This window comes from Phalaenopsis equestris, unplaced genomic scaffold, assembly GCF_001263595.1.
Source record: "Phalaenopsis equestris unplaced genomic scaffold, ASM126359v1 Scaffold000140, whole genome shotgun sequence".
NCBI classification, from domain to species: domain Eukaryota; kingdom Viridiplantae; phylum Streptophyta; class Magnoliopsida; order Asparagales; family Orchidaceae; genus Phalaenopsis; species Phalaenopsis equestris.
The window spans coordinates 279,705-295,186 of record NW_018164582.1 but is presented as its reverse complement, the minus strand read 5'-3'; the positions used below and the strand labels follow the sequence as shown (position 1 = coordinate 295,186).

Here is a 15,482-nt window from a genome sequence, read left to right as displayed (position 1 = left end):
TAATTGAATTTTTAAAATACATGAGTAAATATAAGAATTATGTGGCATGCATATAAAATAGATTTTTTACTATAAATATAAAAATCTAAGCGTGAGATATGTAAATATAAAAATTATGTGGCATGTATATGAATACTCTTAAGAGTTTAACAAAATAATTATAAATTAAAATTTAATTTAAAATATAACTATATTGTTAGATAAATAATATTAAAATAAAATAAAAATTAATTTTTTATGATACTCTCCCCGGCTGCTGCCCCCCATACTTCGCCACTTCTTCCTCTTCCGGAAGTTATTAGCAAGCAATGAAGCATAGTATTTAAATGATAGTCGTCTTTTGCAGTGCAAGTCTTCCTCGTCCTCCATTCGCACCGCTTGAATCCTCTTCTCTGCTAATACCCATTAGCTCTCTCTCTCTCTCTCTCTCTCTCTCTCTCTCTCTCTCTCTCTCTCTCTCTCTCTCTCTCTCTCTCTCTCTCTCTCTCTCTCTCTCTCTCTCTCTCTCTCTCTCTCTCTCTTACCGATACCTATGCGCCCGGCGATGGCTACTTCTGTCAGGATCGTGATCGTCGGAGACGTGGTGAGCTCTGCAAACCCTTTTTCGTAGATATCTCTGATTCTCGTTTGTTAGAGCCAATGGCTTACTTGGATTCACTTTGTTGTTTTTACTTTTGATCCGTATTTCTAGTTCAGATAAGGAATCGAGTTTGTGTTGGTTGTTGTGTTGATTTGTGGCATTCAGTCAAATTATCGAATACGTTTCCTTCATGATTTTGATGCCATATCAGAAGGGCGTGAATACTTCTTTCTGAAGCGATGAAGCTTTATTGATCATAATTTGAAAGTCATTTATTGATCCGATGATCAAGCCATGAATAACTTTGATTTTGACCGCATGCTTCTCTGCAAGTGACAAAGCTAGCTTTTAAGTTTGTTGGACTGAAATCTGCAGATTCTCTATTGATGTATGGGATTGAATGGTTGAAGAGAATTGAACTCTCATTTTTTATGCTCAATATGGTCTAGACTGTTACCAGATGAAGATTTCCAAAGCCTCAAAACAAACTAGAGATTGAGCAGTTAGGTTGTGATATGGAGGTCATGAGTTAAAATCACAAAAACCGCCTCTCTAGATGGCGTGAGTATGACTGAGCTCGTCAACCCTCCCTTACCTACAATTTATGGGTAAGATCATCCTCACCTTAGATCCTTCATTGAGTGGAAGCCTCATGCACTTAGTATGACCTTTCATTTATGTAGCCATTGATTTTCTCTCAGCTATCGCAGCAAATGTAACACGCTTTTCACCCCTTAAAGTAACTTCCGAGACCCATTTCAAGAGTGCTCTTGTATGATCATGCTTAACTTCAGAGTTTCTGATAAAATTTCAACGGTTACACCAAAAGGCGCCTAAGTGTTTAAGAGTTTCGTTTCATTGTACTTAAGGGGTTTCACAATCTTTTCCACTTAAGCAACCAAGATTCTCATCAGTGCTCTAAACCAATAATCATCCACCATACATGTGTTAGTTTTGAGAATAAAACATAATATTTTATTGATACGAAAGGGGGTTATAAATATAACTTACATGATTTTTAAAATAAGAAAAAAATAACACCTATATTAACATTACAATCAATCAATTCCTAAAAGCTACCCGGAGATAAAAGGAAATACATAGAATAAGAAAGACATAAAATAGGAAATTCATATAATAGAAAATAACATAAAATGAAATAAATCATTTCCTAATAAGTTTTAAAACTCCCTCTTAAGTTGAAACATATACGTCAACTATGTTCAACTTGGATTTGAAATCATCAATCAACGCGCGAGGAAGATCTTTTGTGAGAGAGAACTTGACGTTTTCATCCTCAGAGCATTTCGAGATACTTCTAGCTGACTGTGGTAGTCTTTGACTATATTGTTTGTTAGTAGACAGAATGTTGCTACATATAATGTTGCAGGGAAGTTTGCAAGGAAATAGACAACCTACAAAGAAAGTTGAGGGCATGACTTGTTGAAAAAAGAAAAAACTTTGAAGGATGTCCTGTTGCAGTAAAAAGCTTTGGAGGAGGGTATGTTGTGATAAAAAGTTCCGGAGGAGAGTCTGCTGCAGAAAAAAGCTTTGGAGGAGGGTCTGTTGTTAAAAAAAAACTTTGGAAGAGGGTCTGCTGGAGGAAAAAGATTCAGAGTAGGGCTAGCTGTAGAAAAAAACTTCGGTGGAGTACCAACTACAGGAAAATGCTCTAGAGAATGGCCTGGTGCAGAAAAAAGTTGCGGGGTGCTTGCTGTAGAAAAAAGCTTTGTGGAGAGTCTATTACAGGAAAAGGAAAAAAACAATGGTGCAAAGGGGAACAAAGGAAGGCGTCTTCAATTTCATTTTCTAGAGAAAAATTAAAAAATAAATCATCCTCCTTAGATGACGATCCTTGACGGACATGAGAGGTAGACAGACCGAAAGAGAACAGACTAGAACCAAACAATTTATTTCATCCGACTCTCAATAGAGTCCGGCGAGTCAAGAATGGTCCGAGTAGGAGCCAATTGAATTGTTGTGGATTCCAAGACCGTAGCGAAATTTTTAGTTGTGAAAGATTTGAACTAAGTCTTATTTAACTGTTTACAGTGGAGTTTGTGGAGTTCAGTTCCTCCGGTCTGCGGAGGGATTTAGGTAGATGTCGAACCTTTGGTGGAATTAAGTAACTAAAGGGAAGAAGTTCTCAGGGGAGAGAAAAAAACTATTTGCTGCTTGTAAAGTGCATAGAAGGAATTCTCACAGGAGTTTGCCGACGGGAAGAAATTCTTACGGGAGACAAGTCCTGCAAGAGGAAGATCTCTTGTGGAAGGAAGAAATCCTGGCCAGCGTTGCTATAGAGAAGACAACTGTGTAGGGAAATTGTATTCAATGACTGTAGTGAGAACTCTGGCTAGAGGAGGGCCTGCAATAGGAAATTTTGATTGCAGGAAGGAGTTCTGGTGGCTAGAGGACTGCAAGGAGAGGAGTTCCGACGACTAGAGACATGCAGGAAGAGCTCCGGTGGCTAGTTCCTACAGGAAGGAGTTTCGGCGGCTAAGGCCTCAGGGAGAGAGGTGGGTGCAGAGGGGAGGCTTGTAGTAGAGGAATTTTTGCTCCAGGATAGGCAGAGAAAAAAGTCTTGCAAGGAGGTTTTTCCTGTTGGAGGGATATATTGACATGTCCTTTTAACGTGTTAATTTTCCTTCTACATTTACTATTTATTTTTAATGATATTGCACTTTAATGGAATATATTTTTATGTTTTTGATTGCATGTATAATATGTAAAACAAATAAAGCAAACTAGAGCGAAAACAAAGCGAATGAAGCATTGGAGTTGAACTGGTGCATAGGCACCAGATTCGGGCGCCTAGGCGCCACGACGTTAGTTCCTGCTCCTAGGCGCCGGATCTTGTAGAAGCAACAGAAAAAGTGGTGCCAAAGCGCCACATATTGGCGCATAGACGAGAGCTCAAATTTCCAGTTGACATAAGGAGTGGCGCCTAGGCGCCAGAGCTGCCCAATGCAGTTTTGTAGCAGTTTTAAGCACGAAATCAAGGATTTTTGGGGGGAGAAACTCATTAGACGGCAGAAGGAAGCATTGGAAAGTTCAAGGAAGGAGATAGAGTGTAGGGAGTTCAAGGAAAAACTGAGAATTTTCCATTGTTTTTCCTATTTTTACTTAGAATTGTGTGAGAGGTGCAATGATTTGTGATGAGATTGCAAGGAGAAATCTATTTGGTGGATGTTTTCTTTATTTCTCAAGGAAGAAGATAAGTTATTTTATTTCATTTGTCTTGTATTGGAGTATTTCTTAGTAATTTGCTGTGCTTTAATATAAGATGTTGTGTATTGTGGTTTTTTCTATGAAATATGATTATTTTACTTGTTTCCCTTCTTTTGTAATGGATTAGCAGCATGTGTAGGGTTTAAATTAAAGTAGAATCTTGTTACTTCATCGAATGTGATGGTATTTCATCTGCACTTCATTTACTTTACAAATTAACCATTTGTAATGTTAAAATTCGTTGTGAACTCATAAGATCCGGGAGAATTATGGCTTCAAACAACTAGTGGTTACCATACTAATCTTTAGGGTGAAGAAAAAATAGTCCTTCGATTCCTCACTAATTGGCTCCTCCCTCTCACAAACTATAAGGAGTTGGATCGTGCACTTCTTGTACCAATGGCCTAGGGCATACTTCTTATCACATTAGATACATAGTCCCTTTGCTCTCTCGTTTGACATTTCTGCCTCTGTGAGGTGCTTGAAATTGACCTCGAGATAGGCCACAAGATTCCTCTCCTTCGATGCCTTCTTCTAAAATGACAACATCAGGGTCTTCGATGTCATGGTCGTCGAGGTACTCTTGCGGAATCTCCAGTAGTACTGCTTTTGCTAGTCTTCTTCATTTGTTTTTTTCTCTTTCATTATTTGGGCAAGCTCCATCATCTCCCTCAATCTCTGCAGTTTCAATGGTTGGAGTGCTGCCCATATGTAGGGCTTTAGGCCCTTCATGAAGTTCCTCTCTAGTCATGCTTTAGAAATTCTCTTCAGCCGCCTTGACAGTTGCTTGAATCTCTTCCTATGTTCAATGATCGTCCACTCCTGAGTCAAGACATAGAATTGCTCGTATAAGTCTCCTCAACGAATGACTCAAAAACGTTACAACAAGCAATCATTAAAGACCTCCCACGAACAGATTAGGTATTTCTTCTCCCTCCACTGAAACCATGCTAGGGTTTTCCCCTCAAAACATAACTCAAACGTCATGAACTTCTTCTCATCCAGCTCATTCACTGCGAAATATCACTCCACCCGATACACCTACCTATGTGCGTCTTCTCTCTCGAAGATCGGCATTTTCAACTTCCTTACTCTGGCATCATCACCCCAATTTTTTATCCCTCCAGTGTTTCTCCCGATGTATCTAGCGTGGAACTCCCTTCTTCGATCATAATCATATCCCATTTTGGTTTCTCTCCTTTCTTCTACGTTCCCCTCTGGGCCCCTTACATAGCCCCTCCTCCCCATTTCGGCCCAACACCCTTCATCGAAAATCACTAGTTCATCCTCCATCAAAGTACTCGGGGATAATTATTGAGGGTGGATGTTTTCCTTCTCTTGCTTCTCTCGTTTAATCTCTTTCGCTTTTAATTTAGCCAAGGATCCTTTGGTCGACCCTTGGTTAGGGTTTGCAAATTGAGCTGTCGGTGGGTGTTGGGTTGCACCTCAATAACCCAATTTATCATCTCCTCTAAGTTGAATCGATTTTCCGTGAAAGAAAACATATGATCTTGGGAGAAAACCTTTCTTCTATGGTGGAGAACTTTTCCTCCATTCTGGTTTTGATTTTCCCTATTTCCCCTTCTAATCTCTCTTCCAAACCATCCACTTTCTTTGCTATCATCTCTCTAAGGTCTTGCTCTAATACCAACCTGATACACCCCGAAGCTGAAAATAGCGAACATATTGCAAAAAATTAGAGGGAAAACGTAGATTAAGGCTACTTTTACTAATATCCAAGCAAACAAACAAGATACAAGGGTGATATATAATTCGAGGGTAGATCGACTCTCCACAAAATCTAGACGCCACTGGGAACAAACAAGGAAAGAAAAAAAATTGCTGGAAAATAAAACGTCCCCCAAGCCTAGCCACTTAGCCCTAATAAATACCCCCAAGGTACCCTCAAACTTTCCTTCCAAACTCCCCTTAATTCTCTTTATCGTGTACGTGATTAATGGTTGCAGGGGCCCCACTCGATTGCTGAAATCATCCATGGCGGACTCCTAGGGTTTCTGCCGCCTAGACTGGCTGGCTGGGTCTAGTTAGTCTGGACCGGTACCTCCTGGACCGATGTACTTGCGGCAACTGACAGAGCTGGCATATCAGAAACTTACAAATAAGAATTTAAAAATGAAAGAACAATAATATTTGGATGAGCTTCTGCTCATTTTTTTGTTCTGTCAAAAATTTGTCATGAATTTCTAGCTGCACTGGATCTATCCTTGGATTGGGAACATAGTGCTATTGGATATCCACTTTTAAATTGATATTCATCTCAGAGATGGATCAGATTTATACAGACAAGAGTGCTGATTTTCCACCTTTAAACACATTAACAATAATTTACTTTTTCATCTAAATGCTAAATTAATTAGTGCTTAAATTATTTTAGCCTTCTTTATTATTAATGATGGTCACTTTGTTTTTGCTTATTTTACAATTCATTATTTAAAGGAACTAGTGGGATGAAGGCTTGTTGTTGTACAAATCATTATTTAGTTGGAACAAAGATTTACTATGATTTTTCTCTTTCGAATGAACTAGACATGTCACCTATTTCTTAGACCTACTCAATGAAGGTAAACCATGTCCATATAGTATGCATCTCATACTTATAAACTATTTCTTGGTTCCATTATTAAGTTTTGTTTTTGTTAAATTAAAAGGTCCATCAGTAGCATTAATGTTTCTCTTTGATCTTGAAGCATGATGATTGGGACTTAAAAGAGGATTCAAGCGCTCTTCAACTTTTACAGGTACTGTTTCTTAACACTTAATCTTCTTGATTGTTCAAAGAAAAGTAACATCATAGAACACTTAATTACAGTAGTATATATTTTTATAATTTTATATTTATCATTCTATGTTAAGTCACATCTACAATCAATCATAACTATATTAACCATGAGGTTATTTGGCCTTTTAAATCTTTTAAAGCTTAACATAGACTGCTTTGTTACTTTCTTCTATTAAATTACCTTTTAAAACATTTCAGGCACTCAGTTTGTAGGCACTTAATTTTGGTGTTAGTATTTGGTTGAAGTAGAAAAATTTTCGTCGATGGTCTTGAGATGGGGCTGGGACTTTTCACGTTTAGTCTTGAGCACCAAACAACTTGCACCTTCAGCTTTAAGAAAAGAAACTAGAAGTTTAAATGGCAAGTTACTCTCTATATTATCACCATCCTTAGCCTTATCCCAATAATTTTGGCTCTGTTAAGCTCTTTCTCGATATGTGAGTGATAAGACCTTGTTGAAGCTCAAAGGGCTAAAGAAGTATTGATGATTTAAAATAATTCAAATCAACTATGAGGAAAGATTTAATGGCATATACAATTTTTAAAATCTAGAGGACTTAATTAGAATGAAAAATGAATGGAAAATGAGAATTCATAAAGCTAAATAGTTGGGATAAAATGATGATGACAATATTAATGATCATTTGTTATTCGATTTCTGATTCTCCTTTAGATAAACTATAATATGCTAGCCATAAAAATCTGACATGTTGTTTTCTGATATGCAGCCTGATCTGGTACTATTTACAGGTATGTGCTTTTCTCCTACTTTATGTGCTTCACATAATTTGAAAAATGTGAAAAAAATTGTATTTATTTATTTATTTTACCTCGTAAAAGTTATTTTAGTTGTATCGTTGGTAATTTATCTTTTATCATATATGTACATTTTTTATATGCTATTTTTTGTTTTTTGTCTTACTATTGCTCTATGAAGGTGATTTTGGTAATGAGAACGTTGAACTAGTTAGAAGCATTTCAAATCTTGACTTTCCAAAAGCAGCAATTTTGGGCAACCATGATTGTTGGGGAACTTACGATTTCCAACAAAAGTGAGTTTCTGATTACAAGAAATGAATGAACGCTGTTGTCGAGTAAGATTTTATTTTGAAACTGCTGATTCCTTGCACTGATGGTTGTTTTTCCAATTGGCCTTCAGGAAGGAAACACTGGTCCAACTTCAGCTGGAGTCGTAAGTCCACTACTTATTAACTTTTGCAAACATTCAACAGGCTTGTCTTGAACTTTTTTTGTAATGTTTTTATTTGTTGACGCACCAAAGAACAATATGATCTTTAGAAAACAAATGCATGTTTTGCATCACTTTTTGTATGTATTTTTATTTTTATTCTTTTATTTTAAAACATGTTTGATTAGTATTTAATAAGTTTTTTTTTAAACAAATCAAATTATTATTAAAAGTGCTGAAAAATAATATTGATGTATTTTATAATTTTCAAATATGAACTTGTAGCCACCCAATCTTGCACCACCCTATCCTTGCCAATTTGTCATCCTCACTGCACCATTGTATAAATCAACTTGTTGAGATTTGTATCTATAGATGAAGTCTAAGGATTTATTTGTAAATGTTGTAATTTGTAAGGCTCTGTATAAGCTTGTCATCAATGAATGAAAGTATTTTTTTGAGCCATAATTTCTATTTGGCATCCTTGTTGGTCTCCATCGGTGCAAAGAGCAAACGGATCGCAACAGATGGGTTCTTCTTCTGCGAATCGAGACACGATCGGTGTAGAGATGAGGATCGACCTTCCTCTCCTTTACGAATCGCGGTAGTCAGGATTGTGGATCGTGGCTGACGGGATTACAACAGACAAGGTGGAAGAAGAGAAAGGTCTTTGCATGCACAGAGGTAGGAAAGAAGGGCTCGAGTGCAAGGCAGAGCCGAGACCTTCGGTGCCGGGAGACGGGGCTTCTGTTTGAGCGTGGATGACTGATTTAACAGAGAATACGATAAGGAATCCGTTGTGGTCTCTGCGTGTTCAGTGAAGTGAGGCAAGGCTTTGAATCTATTAGACCTTATGTCCGAGAAGGGGAAACACGTGGATGAAGGATTTCAGCGAAGACTCTTTGGAGTCTTGGACAAAGGGGTTGCAGCCTCGTGTGGGCTAAAGAAAAGTGGATCGCACAAACTTGCAGGAAGGAAGTCGTGTGTGTGTGATTGAGAATGTCATGAGATGGAGATAGTGTAGGAGTTAAGGGATTGAAATTTTTGAGAAAGATGAATCCCAAAGTTCTAAAGGTCTTGATCGGGCTCATACAGGGAGGTAGTGTCTCGACGAGAGCCACTACCTCAGCATATGCTCCGACGCAGGGGAAGCTAGAACTCCCTCCTGTGGATCTGAAGCTCGATGGACTGGTCACGTATCTGTGTTGGTCGTGTCAGATTGAGGCTGCTCTAGTAGGGAAGATACTAGAAGGATACCTGACAGGGTCGAGTTAACAAAGAATACGAGGAGGAATCCGTTGTTGTCTCTGCGTGTGTTGTGACGTGAGACAAGACTTCAACTCTATTAGACCTTTTGTCCGGGGAGGGGAAAGGCGTGGACGAAGGGTTTCAACATAGACTCTTTGGCATCAGAGACAAAGTGTTTGAGGCTTCGTGCAGACTAAAGAAAAGTGGACCGCACAAACTTGCAAGAAGGAAGTCATGTGTGTGTGATTGAGAATGTCATGGGATTGAGATAATGCATGAGGCAAGGGATTGAAACCTTTGGAAAGATGGATCCTGAAGTTCTAAAGGTCTTGGTCTGGTTCATACAGGGAGCTAGCGTCTCGACCAGAGCCACTACCTCAGCACATGCTCCGACACAGGTGAAGATAGATCTCCCTCCTGTGGATCTGAAGCTCGATGGATCGGCCACGTATCTGAGTTGGTCGCGTCGGATCGAGGCTGTACTGGTAAGGAAGAGACTAGAAGGACACCTAACGGGGGTCGATCCAAAGAGTGACAACGCTGAGAGGGATGAGTGAAGGACCACACATGCCTTGCTTTACGAGTGGCTATTCAACTTGATGGTTCCATCAATTGCTTCATCAATGAATGACATTTGAAAGATCAACGACATTTAGGCGAAGCTGAAGAAGATATATGTTGGAGCTAAGAACCACATGAGGGTGTTTTAGATTCAACATGAAATAGAGGCAGTGATTTAGGGCGATTGAGCGATTCAGGAGTATTCCATAGATTTGGAGCTGTTGTGGCAAGGTCTTGATCAGTTCTCACCTATGCTGAGCTGTGGTGATCCGGGTTGCAAGAAGGGAGAGATCTTTGCACAGATGTAGACTATTTAGTTTCTGACTCATCTAAACCCAACCTTTGAGCAACGGAGATCGGTTCTACTAGCTCATGCGACTATTCCTATACTATATGAGGCCATTTGCTGCGATGATACAGGAGGAGATTCAAATGAAACTACACTGTGGGTCGAGTGGTTTTTTAGGTGCACGATCAACATTGACTACTGCGAGCCCAGGTACGATAGGTGTTCAGGGGGAGACTCGGAAGTTGTCCTACTGTGGTGAAGTTGGCCATATGAGTAGGGTTTGTAAGCCACCAAAGGAGAGAGAGACAGGTGGACATTGACAAGGTCGTGGTCATGGAGGTCGGAAAGGTGGAAGAGGGCTACCGGGCAAATTTGACGGTAGCAGAGGATGAGGGAAAGACAGGTATGATCTTTACTAGTGAGGATCATGAGTGTATAATGCTATTCAATAGGAAGTAGAAAGCAACGGGAGATGGAGGTTGGGATGTTTCAAATCCATTGACATTAAGGGGTAACATTACCACTTATGCTTGCTTCAGCAAAGGTACTGGTGACACTTTCTCTTGCCTCTATTTTCACCACAAAATCATCAAATGAATTATAGATTCTGGTCTTTTTTTTCATGTGACAGGTACTGCAGGAGAGTTCTCTTCAATATACTCATCTAACAGAACCAAAGAGTATACAGACTTTTGATGGTATATCGTAACCTGTAGTTGGTAAGGGTACAGTGAGATGTACCAATCATATGACTTTGTCCAATAAAACTCTTATCTATTAGTGCAATTATTCTCCAGTTAAAATGCATTGTCTCTTTTGATATTCTTTAGGTAATCTTCCAAAAGAAAGGGATTGGCCAAACACTTAGGACTAGAGCTTGACAGTGGACTCTAGTACTTGGACTGAGAGGGGATGGACCAAGCTCTAACATCCATGGTGGAAAATGTTGTTATAGGAGAATCTAAAAGGAACGTCGGGGATGTGTTACTATTACATCACATACATGGGAAGTTCTAGTCTTAGTTTACTTAGTCGGTTGTATCAATCTATGCATAAAAAGACAAATGAGGAGAAATTGGCGTGTGTTGCTTGTTTGTTTGGCAAGCTCACTAGGAGCTCTTATGTCAGTTCTGAAATAGGAGTTCTAGTGTTTTATTTGATACATTCTGATGTATGAGAACCCTGCCATACTAGTTCTATGAATGAATATTGATATTTTGTTATGTTTATTGATTGTTTTTCTTGTGTTACCTGGATATACTTGATGAAACAGAAGAGTGAGGTGGTTGATTGCTTTAAAAATTTCCATAAGACAATCTAGACCCAATATGCTGCAGCTGTGAAGGCACTGAGATCTAATAATGAGACATAATATATCAATAAAGCATTTGAGGACTATCTGTCAGCTCAATGGATACAACACCAAACCACATGTCCATACACACAATCAGAGAATTAAGTAGCAGAGAGGAAGAATCGATATCTTTTAAAGGTAGCCTGGAGCATGATGATGACAATGAATGCCCCACAACATTTATGGTGGCAAACAGTGTTGACAATTACTCAATTAATTAACATGATGTCTTCAAGAGTGCTGAAGTGGAAGTCTCCTTGTTAGATGTTGAAAGGAGACAATAGTGAGCTCCTTCCGTTGAAGGTATTTGGATGTGTATGCTTTGTGAAAGATAACATGCCATCTGTGAGGAAGTTGGATCACAGAGCTGTGACATGTGTGTTCTTGGGTTATTATGCTACTCAGAAATGTTATGTCTGCTAAAGCCCGATTGAGAAAACTCTTTGTAAGTATGGATGTGTCATTCAAAGAGTTTGAACCATACTACATCCTAGTGATGCTAGTGAGAGCAATGTCATGTTCTATGATATGGGATGAATCAATTGGGGAGACGAAAATCAATGAGATTGACGCTAGAGGTAGTGGGATTCAGGCTTAAGGTGAGTTAAGGGTGTATACATAGAGGAAGAAGCAAACTGAGAGAACAGAGTTTATAGTGCTAACAATTCCCTTGTCTCGGTCTTCCCTAACTATTGAAACACCTACATCATCCGCCTTTCATTCAAAACTCCTAGGTGATATTATTCCTCCTCCGTCCACTCCTACCCACCCAACGTTAAGAAAGACCTTCCACAAAAATGGGGAACATCCTCCTAATCGTTTTGGGTGGGAGCTTGATATTGTGAACTTTATTTCTTATCATAACATCTCAATTTCGCAATGAAACATTCATTACATCATTGGACTTTGTCTCTATACCAAAGTGTTGGCAGGATGCTAGAGAGGATCCCAAGTGGAAAGCGAGGGTGCATGAAGAGTTTAGAGCTCTTGATAAAAATCAAACATTAGAGATTGTACCACTACCAGTAGGGAAGAAGCAGTTAGACGCAAGTGGTTATTCACGATAAAACAAACTCCAGAAGGTAAGGTGGAGAGGTATAAAACACGACTAGTAGCAAAATGGTATAGTTAGATGTATAACATTGACTGCAATGAAATATTTGCACGTCGAAAAAATGAGCATGGTGAGGACACTGGCTTCTCTAGTAGTTAATGGTGGATGGAGACTCCACCAACTAGATGTGAAGAATGTTTTTCTTCATTGGGAACTATGAGAGGAGGTATATATGGTGATAACACTAGGATTTAGTACATCCTAGACAATGGACTAGGTGCGTAGGCTTAGGAAGTCACTGTATGACTTGAATTAATCTCCTCGAACCCGGCCAATGCAAACCACACGGTATTATTTTGACATGAAGTTTACACTATCATATTTGTTGTGAATATGGATGACATAATTATCACTGGTGATGATGAGAAAAAGATTGCTCAACTGAAGTGAAGATTGAGGAAGTAATTTGAGGTAAGATGTAAATGATCTGGGACAACTTAGATGCTTGGGATTGAAGTGGCCCATGAATCTAAGGGGATGGTCTTATCTTAAAGAAAGTATTTGAAGTTTATTGGTAATAAAACACTAGGAATGTACTAGGTATTTCTATTCAGTTTATTGAAAGTTCTCAATATTTTGTTACTTTTATGATGATACTATGAATGTATGTGTATACTTCTTGAACATAAATCTGATGTATTTGAAGTCCTTAAAAAATGAAAATTATTATTGAGAATAAGATATGTTTAAGCTTGAATGGTCTCAGATCAAATAATGGTGAGGAGTATCATGATGTTTAGGAGTTATTGTGCTTCTAGGAAAATCAGATATAAGTTCATTGTTCTAAGAACACCACAACAAAATGATAATTTTTCAGCGCATGACTGTAACTATCATAAAGCCTGCCAGGAGTATGAGGTTGCATGCCTGCTTGCCAAAATAATTTTAGAAAGAAGTATTGAATAATGCATTTTATGTGATAAATCGTGATTCGTAAGTACCTTTGAATGAATGTTTAGTTGAAGAAGCTTGGAGTACAGAGGTAAATCTATCTCAAATGAAAATATGTAATTGTTCATCATATGTTCATGTTAATGTCGGATTCAGGAGTAAGCTTTATTCAAAATTTGTTAATTATTATTTCACTGGGCATGACTCCTATGAATTTGGTTATAAGGTTTGGTGTTATCATAATCAGAAAATCATTAGGAGCATAACAGTCATTTTCAATGAAATGAATATGTACAAGGACAAAATAAAACTCATGATTGTTTTGGGTATGACACAAAAGAATTTACTTAGAAATTTTGAGACTATCAAAATAAAAAAATTATTAGGAGTAGAGATGTTTCATTCAATGAAATGGAGTGTACAAGAACAGAAATAAAACTCAGGATTATCTTAGGTATGACTCATATGAATTTGGTTATAAATTCTGAGACTATCTGAATAAAAAATTCTGTAAGAGTAAGGATGCAACTATAATTATTTAGGATTGTCTACCAGTTACTTTTAATACCCTGCTAAATATGTTGAGATAAAAGAACCGGTGATCAGAAAGAAGGAGAAAGAAGATACTCAATCTGATGAAGCACAGGAAGTTCCTTAGATGCCTTCTATTCAAGTCAGGAAGTCTGGCAAAATCACAAGACTGATACTGGGTTATCCTCCTTTCTATTATTTATTGCTAACTGATAGTGGTGAACCACATTGTTATGATGATATCATTCAAATTAAAGACTCAAAAGAGTGGGAGTTTGTCATGGATGATGAGATGATGTCATTAATGTCAAATCAGATATAGAAATTGGCATAATTACCGTTTGACGAAAAGACTATGTGCAACAAATGGGTTTACATGTTGAATGAAGAATCAAATGGTAACAACGCCTCAAGATGGGACTTATTGTGAGGGGATTTCAGCAAAAGGAATGTATTAATTACACAGAGATATTTTCTCCCATAGTAAAGATGACAACTATCAGAGTTGTTTTGAACTTAGTAGCATAAGAAGTTTCACATCTAGGATAGATGGATGTAAAGACAACATTCATACATTATTATTTAGACGAAGAATTGTATATGGTGCAACTATAGAGATATGATATTTTAAGAAAATAAGATATGGTTTGTAGATTGAAGAAGAATCTTTATGTTTTGAAGTAAACAACAAAGTTATGGTACATGAAATTTGATAGTTTTATGTTAGATAATGGATGTAGAACGTTTCAAACAGATCATTGTTGCTTCTTTAAACAATTTGATGGTTATTATATTGTACTTTTGTTTATGGACGACATGGTGCTTGTCTGAGCAGATATCGAGATAATTATAGATTTGAAATAACAATTATTAAGTGAGTTTGAAATGAAAGATTTATACCTGATCAAGAAAATTCTCAACATAAAAATTAGTAGGTACATGAGTGAAAGTATATTGAAGTTGTCTCAGGCAATATGTTGAGAAGATTTTACACAGATTCAACATGAGCGAAGCAAAATTAGTTTACATCTCCTTAGCGGTCACTTTATACTATCTAAGGAACGTCACTTAAGTCTGAAGTCGGGCAAGCACTAATGAAAAGAACTTCCTATTCTTCAACTGTTGGAAGTTTGATATATGTGATATGACACGACCAAACATTGCATATGTAGTGAGAGTAGTCAATATGCATATAAGTAATACAATAAAATATCATTGGGAGGCAGTGAAGTAAAGTTTCAGATACTTGAGAGGAACAATCAACAAAACACTTTATTTTGGAAATATAAGGATTGATCTAAAGAGATATGTAGATTCAGATCTGTCTGGAGATAATGATGATAGAAGAAGTACAATATGTTACATCTTCACTTTGGGGAACAGAATAGTCAGTTAGGTTTCCATATTGCAGAAGATTCTTGCAGTATCAACTTCAAAAGCAAAGTATATTACTATCATTGAGGTTAGCAAGGAAATAATTTGGTTACAGAGATTTATGATAGAATTGGGCAAGGAGAAAGTGAATGGAAAGCTTCATAGTAACAGTATGAGTGCCATTTATTTAGCAAAGAATGCCGCCTTTCATACTTGGGCGAATCACATTTAGCTAAGGTATCATCTCATTTGTTCACTCCTAGATAATGAGCAATTATCTTTGGAGAAGATACAAATAACAGAGAATTATATATATATATATA

General features: G+C 37.7%; 1 protein-coding gene across 1 annotated transcript in view; it reads left to right on the top strand.

The window, feature by feature from the left end:
- The first annotated feature begins 283 nt into the window (after positions 1 to 283).
- LOC110021733 overlaps positions 284 to 15,482 on the top strand; it is a 22,147-nt gene continuing 6,948 nt past the window's right edge. Inside the window, exons 1-6 of the mRNA XM_020720345.1 lie at positions 284 to 409; positions 500 to 583; positions 6,517 to 6,567; positions 7,337 to 7,358; positions 7,546 to 7,660; positions 7,768 to 7,800. Coding sequence (XP_020576004.1) covers positions 533 to 583; positions 6,517 to 6,567; positions 7,337 to 7,358; positions 7,546 to 7,660; positions 7,768 to 7,800 — 272 coding nt within the window. The 5' untranslated portion in view covers positions 284 to 409; positions 500 to 532. The remainder of the gene's footprint in view (positions 410 to 499; positions 584 to 6,516; positions 6,568 to 7,336; positions 7,359 to 7,545; positions 7,661 to 7,767; positions 7,801 to 15,482) is intronic.